The 16088-nt window shown below is 37.6% G+C and overlaps 1 protein-coding gene and 3 pseudogenes across 1 annotated transcript; all 4 read left to right on the top strand.

The window, feature by feature from the left end:
- The first annotated feature begins 2065 nt into the window (after positions 1–2065).
- On the top strand, positions 2066–4908 carry LOC120205878 (annotated as a pseudogene).
- A 288-nt stretch (positions 4909–5196) lies between these two features.
- On the top strand, positions 5197–6718 carry LOC120205877 (annotated as a pseudogene).
- A 3164-nt stretch (positions 6719–9882) lies between these two features.
- On the top strand, positions 9883–10803 carry LOC120206045 (annotated as a pseudogene).
- A 1446-nt stretch (positions 10804–12249) lies between these two features.
- On the top strand, positions 12250–13908 carry LOC120206041 (squamosa promoter-binding protein 1-like). Its single transcript, XM_039205786.1, has 2 exons — positions 12250–12716; positions 13634–13908. Exons 1-2 carry the CDS (start codon positions 12316–12318, stop codon positions 13752–13754), a joined length of 522 nt encoding a protein of 173 aa, XP_039061717.1. The 5' UTR covers positions 12250–12315; the 3' UTR covers positions 13755–13908.
- The last annotated feature ends 2180 nt before the right edge of the window (positions 13909–16088 follow it).

Raw genomic sequence — 16088 nt, 5'->3', positions numbered from 1 at the left:
AATTGAGATTATTATCGCTATCAAATACATCGAAAAAAATAAATTACACTGTTAAAAAGTTAAATACCATATTAAATTAAGAAAGAGTTATAATTAGACATGAAGATTTTAGAAAGAAAAAAAAAGAAAGAATAAATTAGCATGGATTATAATGAAAGTGAAAAAAGACTCGACCCAAGATAATATTATAATCATTCATTATATATTTAGGGATACATATAATAATAACATTCTCTATATTATTATTATTTTTAATTAGAGATACTTATAATAAAATCCTTATCTATATTATTATTTCAATTAGATTCTTATTTTACTTAATCAAAATGAATATTAGCCAATGTATGTTGACACAAGTGGTTAAAATTCAGGAATTTGATTTTGTAAGGCTAAGTTTGAATCCTACCACCGTCACTCTCGGTGGGTAATCTGTAAATTCATATGTAAATCTCAAAAAATAAAAGAAATAAAACATGAATATATATATAGAGAGAGAGAGAGGTTAGGTCTTGTGGATATTTTAACCTCAAAAGTTGGGTCATTTTCATATCGAATGTAGTCCTCTTAAACCTAGATCGAGTGAAAGTATTTAATTTTCAAATCGGATTTGGATGGACAAAAAACTTAAACCGACTCCTAACCATCCCTAAACGCAACAAATCCTCATGAAAAGTATGACTTTCCTCGTGATCAAATAGTTGCTTTTGACATGAAGGATTTTCAAAGGTGCATTGACAATGATTTGCTGAACTATCCTTATTCTGGATTAGCTTTGACCTGGTCTAATCATAAGGAGGGGACACCATTGGTTGGAAAGTTAGATAGGGTTATAAGTAATGTCCATCGGTACAATGCTTTTCCTCAAACTTGGGTGAAATTTTTAGCTCCTGGAGTATCTGACCACTCGTAGATGTTCTAGGCAACTTAAGGTTCTTGCAGAATTTAGATGTAATAGTTGAGCAGTGGGCTCAGGTACCTAATGTTATGTGAAAGATGGAGCATATAATGGAAAATAGGTGTTGGGTGGAATGCATTATTAATGAGAAGTCAAAACACATAATGGAGCACCAAAACCCATTTTAAAAAAGGCAAGTCAAATGATTAGATTAATCACCATTCCATCAGTTGGTTATTTGCATTTCTTTGAAGTTTCTTCAAAATTGTTACAACCATTCGACACCGCAACAAGAAGGAATGAAATGGCTTGGCCCGCCCTGTATTTCGCCGTCACGACGATCGGAGGGCTGATAACTAAAGAAGCAATATCCTTATGGGGCATGGAGGATCAAGTTGACAGTTTGCAAAAGGAGCTGAAATGGATGCAAAGCTTCTTGAAAGATGCAGATTCAAGACAGGGCGAGAGCGAAAGGATACGCCTTTGGATATCCGAAATCAGAGAACTTGCTTACGATGCCGAGGATGTCATCGAAGGTTTCGCCCTGAAGGTCGGGTCGAGAAGAAAAGGTGGTTTTTCAAACACAGTCAAAAGATCAGCTTCCATCCTGAACGAGGGATGGGAACTTTGCAAAACCAAGTGGAAGATACAGAAAATCAAAACCAGAATCACTGACTCGACTCGACAGTTGCAGATGTATGGCGTGAAAGAGTTAAGGGAAGGAGAAGAATCATCAACTTGTTCTCAAACAAGGCGTGAACTAAGGCGCTCTTATCCTCACATCATCGAGGATAACATCATTGGATTGAAGGATAAAATTGAAAAGCTGGTCTCTGTTCTTCTCAATGATCAAACCCCTAATTATAAACTTGTATCCATCTGTGGGATGGGTGGTTTGGGAAAGACCACACTGGCTAAAATTGTTTACCATCATGACCGTGTTCGAGCTCGGCTTGAACAAATGGATTGGGTCTATGTTTCTCAACAATGCCAAAGAAACAAAGTATGGGAAGACATTTTGGTCGGCTTAACTTCTTCAAACGAAAGGATTAGTCATCTTAGTGATGCACAAAACTTGTTGAAGGAGAAGAGATATATGCTTGGTGATTCTTGATGATATATGGATAACCGAAGCTTGGGACAGCTTAAAACCTGCCTTTCCTATGGCGGATGACGCAAGAAAGGTGTATGATTCAAGTACGAGAACGAGATGTCGCAACCTTCAAGATCAAAACTTTTCAGTTGCATGATCTAATGAGAGATATTTGCTTGTCAAAGGCGAAACAAGAAAGCTTGGTCTTCATCATCGATCAATCCAATGCGTGCTCATTGTCGATGATTCAAAAGGCTCGTAGAGTTTCTACACACGAAGCTTTTCAGATACAACACATTAACAGTCTGAATCTTCGATCGCTTTCATTCTTTAACGAGTTCCACCCGAAGGAGGTATTTGGCAAATACGTGCGCTGGACAATGCTGAATTACCTTGAAAACCATTTCAAATTGCTGAGGGTTCTAAATTGTGAGGGGATAATCAACACTGGAGGAGGATGCAAGTCACCAAGTGATATGGGTAATCTCATCCTTTTAAGGTTCTTAAGTCTAAGAGGTCTTGTCATCTTGAACTCGAAGCTGCCATCGTCTCTAGGCAACTTAAGGTGCCTGCAAACCTTGGATTTAAGAGTTGTTTGGTCAGTTCAGGTACCTAATGTTTTATTTAAGATGGATTTATTAGTACATTTGTATCTCCCTTGAGAACGTAGAGTCGAAACGAAGTTGAAATTGGGTACTTTAAGAAACCTGCAAACGCTTGCGAACTTCAACACTGAGAATTGTTACATACAAAATCTTATCAACATGAAAAACATCGGAGTGTTGGAGATTCATGGACGCTTTGAGATCGAAAATTTTAACAGGGAAGTGTTGGATAAGAATCCACCTATAGTTCATGGTAAGTATCTGCATTCCTTGTCTATTTGGAGTGCTGAAAGAATCGATCCAATGCATCTGAATCACCTCCTTTCAAGTTGTGTTAGTGCTTGCAAGTTGAGTTTAAATGCGGAGATTCGGATGTATCCCGAGTACCGCTGCTTGAAAAAGATCCGATGCCGGCGCTATAGAAGTGCCTAACTTGAGGGTCCTAGTGAGTTGAGATGAATCATCGTCTCATCAATAAAATTTAAAATAAGATTCAATTAGCCATTAGCAAGTGAAAAAAAGGGGTAATTAGTTCATTAATGAATGAGATATCATGGAGTCTAAAGAATACTTGTTTCCTATTTAAATACACCTGATTTATCAAACATCTTGCAGTGATAAACCCTGAAAATCTGAAGACTTCCTCCTAAGCACATTGGAGATTGTCAGTAATAGTGATTGACCTGCATGAATCTCATCCATCCTCCCCAAATCTGTGAGTTGAGATGAATCATCCACCCATGGCTGCTCAAATGACCTACGCACCACCACCACAGGGCATTATAGTTTTCTCTCATAAATGAACTTCATTAGTAATATTCATATACATACGTAGATCTTCATTTGAGTAATATTTTAGCTCATTTTCACCTTGCTTTTTCCCATTGTTGATCTTTCCCAGCTGTTTCTCGGGCTTAGTTTCGCACACGGTGCTCATAGCCGGCTTTATCGTGGATATAGAAGAGGAAGCTGTCGCATTTAAGATCATTAGGGTACCCGATGATGCCGAAGACGGTGACTTGGATGTTAGATTAGAGAAACAGTTCAACAGAGAGGTTACTCTGTTGTCCCGGCTCTACCATAGGAACGTTATTAAGGTAATTGAATTTCATTGTCATATTCTTTTTTTTTTGGATAAGTAAAGATTTTATTCATCCAAAAAAGAAAGCAGGCTAGCTGCTACAAAACATATTCCCCTAGACAATTAAATCAATCCCCATTCTATACACAATTGCCTATTTACATCATCAAATCTATTCATGTAGCATCTATACAATTTAATTCTCACAGTCTCTTTGATTCTGCTAACAATAGTATCAACCGAACGAATCAACCCTCTAAAACGTCTGTGATCATTGAAATGAGTATTTGTGTTATGATTTCGGTTCTCACTTTATGTTTTGATCCGATAACTAGTTTGTAGCAGCATGCAGAAAGCCTCCAGTTTATTGTGTCGTAACCGAATATTTATCAGAGGGTTCATTAAGGACATACTTGCACAAGCTTGATCACAAATCTCTTCCATTGCAAAAAAGTAATTGCTATTGCTCTTGAACTTGCTCTTGGGATGGAATACATTCATTCTCAAGGAGTCATTCATCGTGATCTTAAGCCGGAAAACATCCTTGTCGACGAGGAATTTCACCTGAAAATTGCTGATTTCGGTATAGCATGTGAGGAGGCACATTATGATCTGCTGGCGGATGACCCGGGGACTTATCGTTGGCCTGATCTGATCAAACGAAAACCGTATGGACGAAAGGTCGATGTTTACAGCTTTGGATTAATCTTATGGGAAATGGTCACCGGAACAATCCCGTACGAAGATATGAATCCTATACAAGCAGCTTTTGCAGTTTCGAACAAGGTATATTTCTAAATCTCATGTTCTAAATCCAGGTGATGGTAGACTGCTTGGTCATCTTGCCGATCCTCGGCAGTCTAGTTTCCCGGTCACATGCAGCCGCTTGAGCTTTAATAGTAAGCTATCATCCAAAAATGCATCGTATGCATGAAGTATTGTATTTCTCCAGTCTATATGTATGATCTATGCTTATGTTAATCTCAGCCGAGAAGCTTTTATATCCGAAATTCTGATATCGGAACCCTTTTTTCCCAGAATTTGAGATCATTAGTCCGGGAGACTGTCCCCACCCAGGCGAGCCTTAAGGAACAATGTTGGTCTTTGCATGCAGACAAGAGGCCCGAGTTTTGGCAGATAGTAAAGGTGTTGGAGCAATTGGATTCAAAAGAAAGGGGTTTAATCAAGACTGAACCCTGAATTCGGTACCGAGTCTGACTTGCCAATGTCATAAGAAAGGGGTCCTTCATCGGATTCAAAAGCTCGAACCTTTTCGTTAAATTACTAAGGAATCAATATTCAAACCTTTCGTTAATTACTAAGGAATCAATATTCAACAATTTAAAAAATAATAATAACAGTTAAAATTTCAAGCTCACGTGTCTATTAACATATAAACTAAATTTTCAATTTTATTAAAACATAAAGATTCAATTATGATAAATTAGAGTAGATAAACTAGTTTTAAAATTTTGATAAAGTAGAGAGGAGTGGAATTGGTATTAGTCCATTTTAGTAATACATGAGAAGCCCAGTTTTAATAGTAAATGTCTCAATAGCCCAATAGTAATACATGATGTGATTCCGGGCTACTGAAAAATCTTTGAAGGTCCAAAATTTTCCAACCATTGAAGATGCTATAATTCTCTAGGTTTTCTGTGTTCCTCTTCCCGCAAAACCTTACTTGACTACACGTTTTTTACACTGCTGCAGTAAAAATCTAGAGAGTTCAATCAACCATGGAGGAATTTTCGAAGTCGGCGGCGTTCCGTTTAACCCCGACGGATGGGTCCACCGGAATCAACTGACTCCACCGTTTCAGCCATACCACTCTCCCTCTCCACGTTCCCTTCGCTTCCTTCTCTCGCTCGGAGAAGCTGGGCCGAATCGCTGACTTCACCGCAATTTCCCTTCCTCGGCCGCCAACCCATCCAATCGCCCTTCGTCTAGACACGGCCCCGGCAATCCTTCCGACTCTCGCCGTTCGATTTCTCCCCTCGACGTCGATGCTTTCCCTTTGGCAAACCCCGAAGACGATTCCTCCTTCCGTTTAGTAGATGCCAAGCCTCCGCCGCGGCCTAAGTTTGGTCCTAAGTGGCGGTTCAATCAAAACAGACCCCAACTCCCTCAACGACGAGATGAAGAGGTCGAGGCTCGCAAGAGAGGCCGAGAAAGAACGTGCTCGCCGTGACCGGCTTTATAATCTCAACAGTCCAATCAGAACCAGCAACGACCGCGGTTTTCCAAGTCCTCCGTGGACATCCAACCGGAGTGGAACATGCTGGACCAAATCCCTTTTTCAACGTTCTCCAAATTATCCTTTTCCGTCCCTGAACCGGAAGATTACTCATCTGCGGCGCTTGGAGTACGATCGGTCCTTTGATCGAATCACCGCCGAAGAACGAACGGAGACTCGAAAGGTTCAAGAACCGAAACTTCTTTAAAGTCACCTACTACTGACGACCCGGTTATACGAAGGTTGCTAATGAGTAAAGCTACGGTTTTTGCTACGGACACGATTCTGGCTACCTTAATGTGTGCACCCAGGTCAGTTTATTCTGGGATATTGTTATTCACGTGTTTGAACAAATTATTTTTCGATAAGAAGATGGGTCGCAATTGGATTTGTTGTCTGTCCACGAGACATCTCAGGAGCCATTACCTGAAGCTAAAGATATTTAACTCGCTTATTCCTTGAGCGTTGAAGCTGCCTATATAAATCGAATTTTTCACAGCAGGTTTTGGTTAGGGATGGTAATAGGTTAGTTTTGATGAGCCGAATCCGTTTGCCAATGAAGGCGACGAAGTGGCTTCTGTTGCTTATAGGTATAGAAGGTGGAAGCTTGATAATGATATGCATTTAGTTGCACGGTGTGAGGTTCAGAGTGTTGTTGATGTTAATAACCAAAGTCTTTCCTTTACTTTGAATGCACTTAACGGGTCTTGTAGGTTACAAACCGAGGGATTTTGCTGCTCAAATTAATCTCAATACTGCGAATATGTGGGGATTGTGAAGTCTATTGTCGCTTGTGTATGAAGTTAAATGAGGGTAATATGTGCTTGTAAGGATCCTTCCAAGCCTCAAGTGAGGATTTATGAGGTTCCAGCTGATGCTTTCGAGATTATGTGGAAGACCATTGCCAGAAGAGGACAGGTTCATCCACCAACTGAGGATGCTGAAGGTGGGGAAGCAAATGGCACTACAAATGATGTTGAGGATAAAGAGATTGAGGCACAAGCTTAATGGTACAAACCTTTTATTAGACTCCAATCCTTTTAAATTCATTTCGTCTGTGGAGATTTAGACTTCAGTGGATGCTTTAATCGTTCGATTGCATGTCATGTTGGATTGTTGCAGTTTTCCTGATGTTTCCATTGTTGTTGCTACGGCTTATGGGTGATTTCGTTTTCCAGATTCTGGTATTTATGGATAAATACAATCAAGATGATGTTAATTGTCTCAAAAGACCAGAGCTTAAGCTAAGCTTCATATTCAACAACAATTTTCTTTTAGTTGTTCTAAATTTGTGATCCTGTGTTGTAGTATTTCAGAGAAACCCTTTTTTCCTATCCAAAATCATGTGCGTGAATGAATGAAATTTAGCAAGATACTGCCCAGAGCCAAATTACAAACCAATGAAATTTGTTTTGTTTTGTTTTGTTTTGGAACGAGTGAAAGTAGATTAAATGAAAGGAGCCAGAACCTTGGTTTGTAATAGCTGTAGATTGAACTGACAATAGCTACCAATGATCATTATTGATAATCAATAAGAACCAATCAAGTAAATGAATATTTTTCATTTCGTTAAACTTTACATCGTTGATGAAATTTGTTACTAATTCATGCAATGGTTTGTGTCGTTACCACAAATCGAAATTGTCATCTTCGAATATCACGAGCATCCTCAAGGTACCCCGTGTTCAAATCAGGACCTATAGTGCCTGTCACGGACATCTTTGTGAGTGAAATGACAAAAAAAGGATGAATAGGAAATGAACAAATCATTGTAAAAACATCCTTCTTCCCCCTAGGAATCACCATTTGCTTCCTTAACCTTGTGTGTTGTTGCTCTTCTTGCTCTTGGTGAAGCAGAAGCATGAACACCATGGGAGGTGAACCCAGAACCTCATTTTCATGTACTGGTAGATTCAAATATTTTGAAGGAACCGAGATCTATATAGAGCTCATCATTGCGTATTTCATCGATATTGCATTATTCGTATTGGTTCTGCCCTGGGGATTCTGTTAATATTCCTCCTTGTTATTCCTAAGAAGATGCCTTACTTCTCAATGATATTCTTTTTAAACTCTGGTTTACTTCACCCCACAGGTGGCTTAACTTGAAGATCAATCTTTGCCAGCCACAATTAATGTAGGACAGTTAAGCCTACATTATTGTGCTTGTGCTAAATGCTAAACGATGCTTGTGCTATGTATAACATGCAAACTAGTACCGGTACCCAAAGGGGTATCGATATTACTTTACATAGTAGTATTGATACCCATAAGTATAGTATCAATACCATCAGGCCCCAACGACTATACATTAGTTGATTTAAATATAAACAAGGTAGTACCGATACTCCCTTTAAGAGTATCGATACCCTCTGTTCTAGGCAGTTTTATTTTATACAAAAATTGAAGAAGTGTTAGAACACCTATCCAAGCAATCAAACACAAGAGAAGAATTTTCCATTCTTATTTTTCTATTCTCTTGTAAATATTGTGTTTTAGTGAGCTTAAATTTGTAAACGCATACCTCGTAAGGATTTTCTTGTTTTTCCTTTTGTAAAAGGGGTTTAGTTCTAGCTGAGCCTTTGAAAAGTTAGAGAGTGTAAAGATTATCTTTTGATCCTTTAAAAAGAAAGAACAAATTAGTGAATTTATTAGAAAATCCTAAGTATAAGCTTAGGTAGTGGAGGTAGACTTATTTGAGAAGTCGAACCACTATAAATCTTTGTGCTAAATTTCTCTATCTTTCTACTCTGCTTACTCCCTAAACAATTTTTGCCAATTCATCCCTCTTGCACTTTTCGATTGTCAATTCGAGCTTCTGCAAATCCCAACATTCATTAATATACTAATAGACACATATAGAGATGTGTTCGATTTATTTATGTTCATAAACAAACTCATTTGAAAACTCATTTATCGACTTGTTTATTAGTTCATTTAACCACTCTCCGTTTCCTTTTATTTTATTTTTTTGTATTTTTCATACTAGTGAATGTAAGGATTAAATTGTACACAAGATAAAATTTGAATTTTAAAATATACAATTTAAGGAGATTAAAAGACTAGTGGCGTAATTTCATTATTTTTCTTAACTAACAATAAAAGGATAAAAAGAGAATGTATAACCAACAAGTTTGTGAACGTTAATGATATATTCACGAATATTAATAAATATGTGACATATATATAAATATGTTTAAACATATAAATAAATATGTTCACGAAGGTTAAACGATATCTTCATGAACACTAAACTAACCGAACACAAATACTTTAAAAATAAATAAATACAATAATACATAAATACTTTTAAAAGTAAACAAATGAACCTGAAGATAATTTTATGCGATAAAAGGCTATTCATTTAGGGGCTGTTTGTTTGTCTTTTAATGGAACTATTCAGCGTTGAATGCTGAACGGCGTTTAGCATTCAGCGCGTTTGTTTCGCACCTCTGAATGATTCAGTGTTGATTGATTCAACAAAACAGTACTAAATGATTCAGTACAGAAGTACATTCTAAAATTCTGAATTATTTAGAGTCATTATCAAACAGCATGTCACATTCAGAATTAATTCATACAGAACATCTGAATCATTCAACATTTGAATTATTCAACACTTAATCATTTTGAAGTAAACATCTTACTCTCCTATTTTTTTAGCTTAAACGTCTAAAATCCTTTGCCTATATTTCTACCGTTTATTAAAGCAAAAAGAATACGGCATAAATTTATTAAGAAAATACCAAACTAGTTTTCTTACGAGTTTTATTTTTTTACCAAATAACATAGGGAAGAGAAAAGCAACATGTTGATTGTTGAACCTTCCAGAACCCTAGAACATTACACTTTACACGCGTCCAACACGTGGCATTGATGCTGAAACCTGTCACTCAATACGCTGCCACCTTCCTGCTTCGCCTCCATATAGTTGGTATTTGCATGGCTAAGATTTATGTAAAAGAAGAAGAAGAAAGAAGGAAGAGATAAAAGCATATACTCAAAGAAGAACCGTTCGCAAGGAGAAACTTAAAGATCAACAATGGCTGCCTCGTTGATTGCTAAGACTGGCATGTTCCAGCTTTCCAAATCGTTCCCTAAAACCCTTTCTCTTCGATCCTCTGCCAAAGTCTCACGAATCTGCTTCACCACCACCGCCTCCAAACGCCCTGAGGTGAAGGATTGGTTTGAGTTAATAAATTTTAAGAGGGAGTAAAACTGAAATTATACCGTTTTCATTTTGATTTTCAGGGAAGAGATGCATATGAAATACGAACCCGAAGCTGAGTTTGCCTACAGGGGGATACCTCGTCCGATGAGGACGCCACCGATGAAGCCATGGAAAGGGCGAAAGATTACGCACACGACGCCAAGGAGAAAACAAAGAAACAGCCGGGAAGGCGGCGGATAAAGCGAAAGAAATGACGGACAGGACGGCGGAGACTGCCCGAAGCGCCAACGAGAAAACGAGACAGAAAGCTAGAGAGTATGCGAAGGATACAAAGGAGACTGCCCAAAGCGCGAAAGATAAGGCCAAAGAAGGCACCGAGAAGGCTTCGCAAACTGCGTACGAATGGAAGGAGAAATCTAAGGAGGGAGCACAGGGTGTGATGGAGAAGAGGAGATCGCTGGTTCCGTGGCCGAGAAGGCGAAGCTACGAATGGAAGGAGAAATCTAAGGAGGGAGCACAGGGTGTGATGGAGAAGACCGAGGAGATCGCTGGTTCCGTGGCCGAGAAGGCGAAGCAGACGGCCCAAGAGAGGGACGCGACTAGGGGGACGGGTCAAAGATAAAGGAGACGATGGTCGGGAAGAACGAGGAGGAGAAGATGGATGAAGATGTTGTGGATTTGAGGACGCGTGTTGAGAGAGAAGGTGATCAGAGGAAGTATTGAAATGAGTTTGATCTTGTTTTTTTTTTTTTTGGCTAAATGTTTGTACTATACAATAATCATGATTTGATGTTGGTCTAATGGTTGATGTTCATGTTTATTAGGGGTAATAATAAAAAAAACTAAAATTAAAAGGATGTTTATGTTTACTTTATTTCAACTTTGTGTGAGTTGAATTATTGTATTTTATTATAAGAGGTCCCAAGTTATTCTTAATGTACAAAGTGAAGGATATTAAAGAGGTATAACAACACTAATAGCAAACCAACCATCTCTAATGAATGGTGGAGGGGTCCCTTAGTACAGAAGCCTGACAGCAACGTGAACCAAACTGCCGCATGGTTTCCTCCAATTGAATTGACGGAACCACTGCTCTGACCATGACCTCGTACAAATTAGCAATGGGGACCAATCTACACGATAATGTACGAGACGAGGTGGTCAGTTTTCTCGACCGTGGAAATAATAGCAGACCGGGGCTTTTAGCTACCTTCCCACTTATCTGCAACCCCGTTGGCTGGCTAAACACCAATTTCAGAAAACAAAGGGATCGAGAGAGAAAACTTCTATATGATGATACTTGAGGGGGGGGGGGGGTTCGTCTTGAAGCTAACAAAGGACCATTTCCAAAGGGGTTTTAACCCTTTCGCCTTCAATCACACTACGTTACATGTTTGCCTGCAAACTGTCCCTATTTCAGGTAAATGATATCAATAATTTGTGAGATATGTATATTGTTAATAACTAAAATAATTCTAAATAAAAAAATATACGAAATTGTATAAAAGTTCATCTAATTTTACATTATTATCAATGATACAAAAGAGACCAAGTCAAAGCGCAACAAAGCTTGATATGGACGAATCTGTCATTACCTTTCTTTTTTCTCTCTCTTTAATTGTTTTTTTTTAAACGTGATGAATTTATTGCTATCTGATTGGCCCCCAAAACAGCTGCCTTAGAAAATTTGAAGGAAATTAAAAGAAGGGGTTAGTGTAAATCATGGATATCTCCATTATTTTTTTATTTAACTAATATTTAATATGTTGATCGACTATCTCTATTATTTCTTAATAATCCAAGTACATATTAATTATTTTTTATTTTAATAATATTAATACTATTAGTTGTTGTCTCTAAGTGTTATAGTGATAATATGATATTATTTTAAAGATTTAATTAATATATAAATTTATTATTAATTAAATTGAATATAATTATGATTGTTTGATCAATAATATTAAGGAAAACTCGTTTCATCTCGTTAATAACTACAAATAATCGTACCGTGATTGTTTGATTGAATAATACTAACCTTTTTTATTTCTATTTTTTTCATTATTAAGATTCAAACTTTAAATTTTATGAATTCGACTCAACCGTGATATGTACAGCTATGATTTTTGCCCTTGTGACTTGTGAGCTAACTTAATTCCATAGAGCATTTCTACCTTTTTTCCAACTGTTGAGCTAATGGTGACAGGGACAGTAATGGAACTTTATGGTCCTCATACATGATTTTCTCCTCTTCTCTCTTTAACCTTCCTTATCTCTCAAGCGAGTCCTTTTTCTTATTCTTCTCCATTGTTGTGTCTTCCTATAAATACAATCCATCTCTGCTTTCTCCTTTGAAGCAAAGCCCAGAAATGGCAACGACCAAAGCCGAAGGCAAGAGGAGGCTAATGGCGGATGAAGAAGAAGATAGCACCACAGGAGAAGACGAAAAGAAGAAGAGAGGCAAGAGAGGATACTCCGGTGGGTCAACCCTATCCGGCTGCCAGGTCCAAGACTGCACCGCCGACATGACAGACGCGAAGCCGTACCATCGACGACATAAGGTGTGCGAGTTCCATGCCAAGGCTCCCGTGGTTCGAATTGCTGGGATCCATCAACGCTTTTGCCAACAATGTAGCAGGTTTGAGTTTTCTATAAACCCTAAACTTTTCAGTATTATGCGAAAAAGATGTACTTGAAACAAAACAGATATGGATTGATACATTATTCTTTTATCAGAATATACAAACTTACAATTTTATAGTAAAAATTTAAGGAAATTACGAAATTAAATTAACACTAAAAGTTTAAAATTTTATATAAAATTTTAAACTTTTTTAAAAAGACAATCGTACCCTAATCCATCCATATTCTCTATCCCTCTCAACAATTTTTCTTCTCCTAAATTTGTAATTGAACCACACACTCTACACCATTGTTCAAAAATGTTGACTTGAGGGTACCATAAAAAAGTTGACTTGGATTGAATGTATTGATGCAAATCACGTGCCGTCTATCAAGGAAGATTATTAATTTTTTGGAACAATGATAAAATTAGTCTTTATTGATTGTATAAATAATTATTTTAACTTTTAATTTTTTAGATGTTTAAATTTTTTAAACATTTAAATTTTTGGTTAAAATAGTCTCAATCGAATGGAAATTATTAGTTGATCAACGGTTAATATATATTATCGACGTGACATTTTTATGTGTATATATGTTATGTCACCAAAGTGATGAAATGACATATATTACGTCATCAATTATATGATCAAAATGATCATTTAAATAAATATTAAAAATGAATTTTATTTTTTTTAAACACGATATACTAAAATATGAGATCTTCTACGAGGGAGACGTCACTTATATTTTTTTTGTAGGCGTGATTAATCATTTATACGACTTTTTCATATTTAAGATTTGTTAGAAAAAAAATCGATAGTCTAGAGATTTGAATTAGAAATTGATCTAAATGTTATTGAAGAAATTTTTTTCCAACAAAATTAACCCAAAATTAATGATATCTTTAAAACGATGACTATGATAGTGCAGGTTTCATAAAATATCGGAGTTCGACAAAACAAAAAGGAGTTGTCGAAGGCGTTTGGCCGGGCACAATGAACGACGCCGGAAAATCTCATCGGAATATCATGGAGAAGGTTCAAATTATTAAACTTATGGCCCACCCTCGAATTTACCATGAAACCCATACATAGGAATGCCTTTTCCAATGCTCATCTAGAAGTAAATTTTAGATGTAAAACTATATGGTTTGTGAGCATGCTCTCTCTCTTCTGTCGATCTTAATTACGCACCTTTTTCTTGCTTCCTTGTGGGTTTCTTTTGGTCGTTTAATGTATAAAATAGTAAATAATAATTATTATGATTGATCTAAAGATATATGAAAATGAATATTTAAAAAAAAATCTCTCATAAAAACTTGATTGGAATTTGACAGAAGAAAGTTTAAGCCGTCAAATAATATTTATAAGCATAAATTGGAGTTATAATTCCGATTAGAGTGATTCAATATGCAATACATATTGGGAACGGTCGTGATGGTCAATCAAATGCGCAGCTAGAAGGAGCAAATCTCAACTTTTGATTCCACATATCGAACTCCCAATAATGGTTTTGTTGTAAAATTACCGATGATGGAAACTGCATGCGTATCAAACTTGGTAAACCCAAGGCACTTCAAATCTGTTCGTCGATACATAACTTTTCACCGTGGCTCGAACTAGCTCCATCGGCGAAATGGATCGCTAATCTAGGCACCATAGTCTCCTTGAACCCCGTGGAATTGAAACAATGTCCCGGCGTCTGACCTGGCCAATCTCTCCTCAATTTCTTGAATTTGCCTATAGAAGGTAAGAGGCCTTCCATGACTTTATCGTATGCCGGTGCGGCGAGGGCTGTTAACGATGTACCTGTGTCTAAATCATCCCACCTTGTCTACCACGAGGATCGTATAGCCACACATCTGATGGATATCCACATTTTGCCGTCGAGTGAGATGCCGCTGACATTTACATGATAATGTGTGCTCCAATACCATGCTCCGAGAAGCAACTCCGTCTCTTGCATATTGGGAGCTGATTCTCTCCGTCACCAAAGACAAGGTAGCTGGACAAATTACTTGGGCTCAAATGATCCACCAAGCAGTAGCAAAATTTCTTATCAGACTTCTTTACTGCTTGCCCAGTGAAAGACTGAACGATGCAACCTAATCCTAATAAACCGTCGAGTTCGAATGTTTGTGAGATTAACGACTCGGAACACCCGATCGTCATATTCTCAAGTTTTACCTTTTGGCTGCCTCTCATCTTGATTGTAATGGTGTCGTTGCCGAAGGTTCCCCACACCCTTTGGCCATCTACGTACTGAGTATCATACCTGCATGCAGAATCTGGCGTAGGGCAATCTATCAATGAGTTAAATGGCATGAGCTCGGTACTGCAATAGCTTGAGGAACATGGGATCGGCCTATAGGTACGTGATTCATTAGGATTATAAAACCTCACTTTCTTCTTCTTCTTACCTAAGGTGCAATTACTACATTTTTTCTGCATTGGATCCATGTAAGATCGCTTCCTGTATCCACCAACATCAAAAACTTCTTTAGTGGGGTTCCGATTCTGGAAATGAAATATTGCCAGCCCCTAAATCCGCCGCCGAGCGCATTGCGAGCTCCACCAAATCGTGATTTGGGTTCATGTGCTCGTAGGTCTCCCGCCCTGGCCGTTTTAGCCTCCGTTGAAAGGTTCGATATCTGACATAGTCACTATGCACCAGCTGTTTTATGCGTTCCCTTCCATTGATTGGGCGTCCAAGGGTAGATTTTGGATGGTGTCCTAGCTCAGGTGAATGCCTGTGGATCAGCTTGTACTTGTAATTGGCTTTGGCTTTGGCTTTGGATTTCGAAGCATCCACCTCAAATAAGAGATTGCCATTCAACAACATGAACCATATAAGGAAAATAAGAGACTTTGTCCTCTCCATCCTTGTATGGCCCAAACCGGATGCCGGTACGAACAACTATTCACCATCTATATACAACAAGTTGCGTATATATAGAGAAATGCAACCCTGGTGTCCATACACTTGTTTTGTCCTCTCCATCTTGTATGGCCCAAACCGGATGCCGGTACGAACAACTATTCACCATCTATATACAACAAGTTGCGTATATATAGAGAAATGCAACCCTGGTGTCCATACACTTGTTTTTTCTGTTTATAACTCATGGCCACCCGTTTATGTCTAATGTTTTCTTACAAATTTACTAATTAAAAATATTTAATAAAAATCCTATAAACATCTTAGTCATTAGTATATTTTCAATTCTGGCTAAAGTACGTAAGTGGTCTCCTGATTATAGGATGTTACTTTGTTGAGTCTATCGACTATTAAAAATTATAAAATGATTCTTTGATTATAAGACATTACTTTGTTGAGTTTTCGAACTATTAAAATTTATAAAATAATCACTCAACTATTTATATGT

Source organism: Hibiscus syriacus, unplaced genomic scaffold (genome assembly GCF_006381635.1).
Source record: "Hibiscus syriacus cultivar Baekdansim isolate YM2019G1 unplaced genomic scaffold, ASM638163v2 tig00013285_pilon, whole genome shotgun sequence".
NCBI lineage: Eukaryota > Viridiplantae > Streptophyta > Magnoliopsida > Malvales > Malvaceae > Hibiscus > Hibiscus syriacus.
The sequence above is the reverse complement of the archived record's forward strand: the minus strand, read 5'-3'. Positions and strand labels throughout refer to the sequence as shown.

Excerpts from the sequence above, each read along its gene's own strand:
- LOC120206041 (XM_039205786.1), top strand. The coding sequence starts at position 12,316 with ATGATTTTCTCCTCTTCTCTCTTTAACCTTCCTTATCTCTCAAGCGAG. Across the intron at positions 12,717-13,633 it reads TTTTGCCAACAATGTAGCAG|GTTTCATAAAATATCGGAGT; the intron begins GTTTGAGTTTTC and ends ATGATAGTGCAG.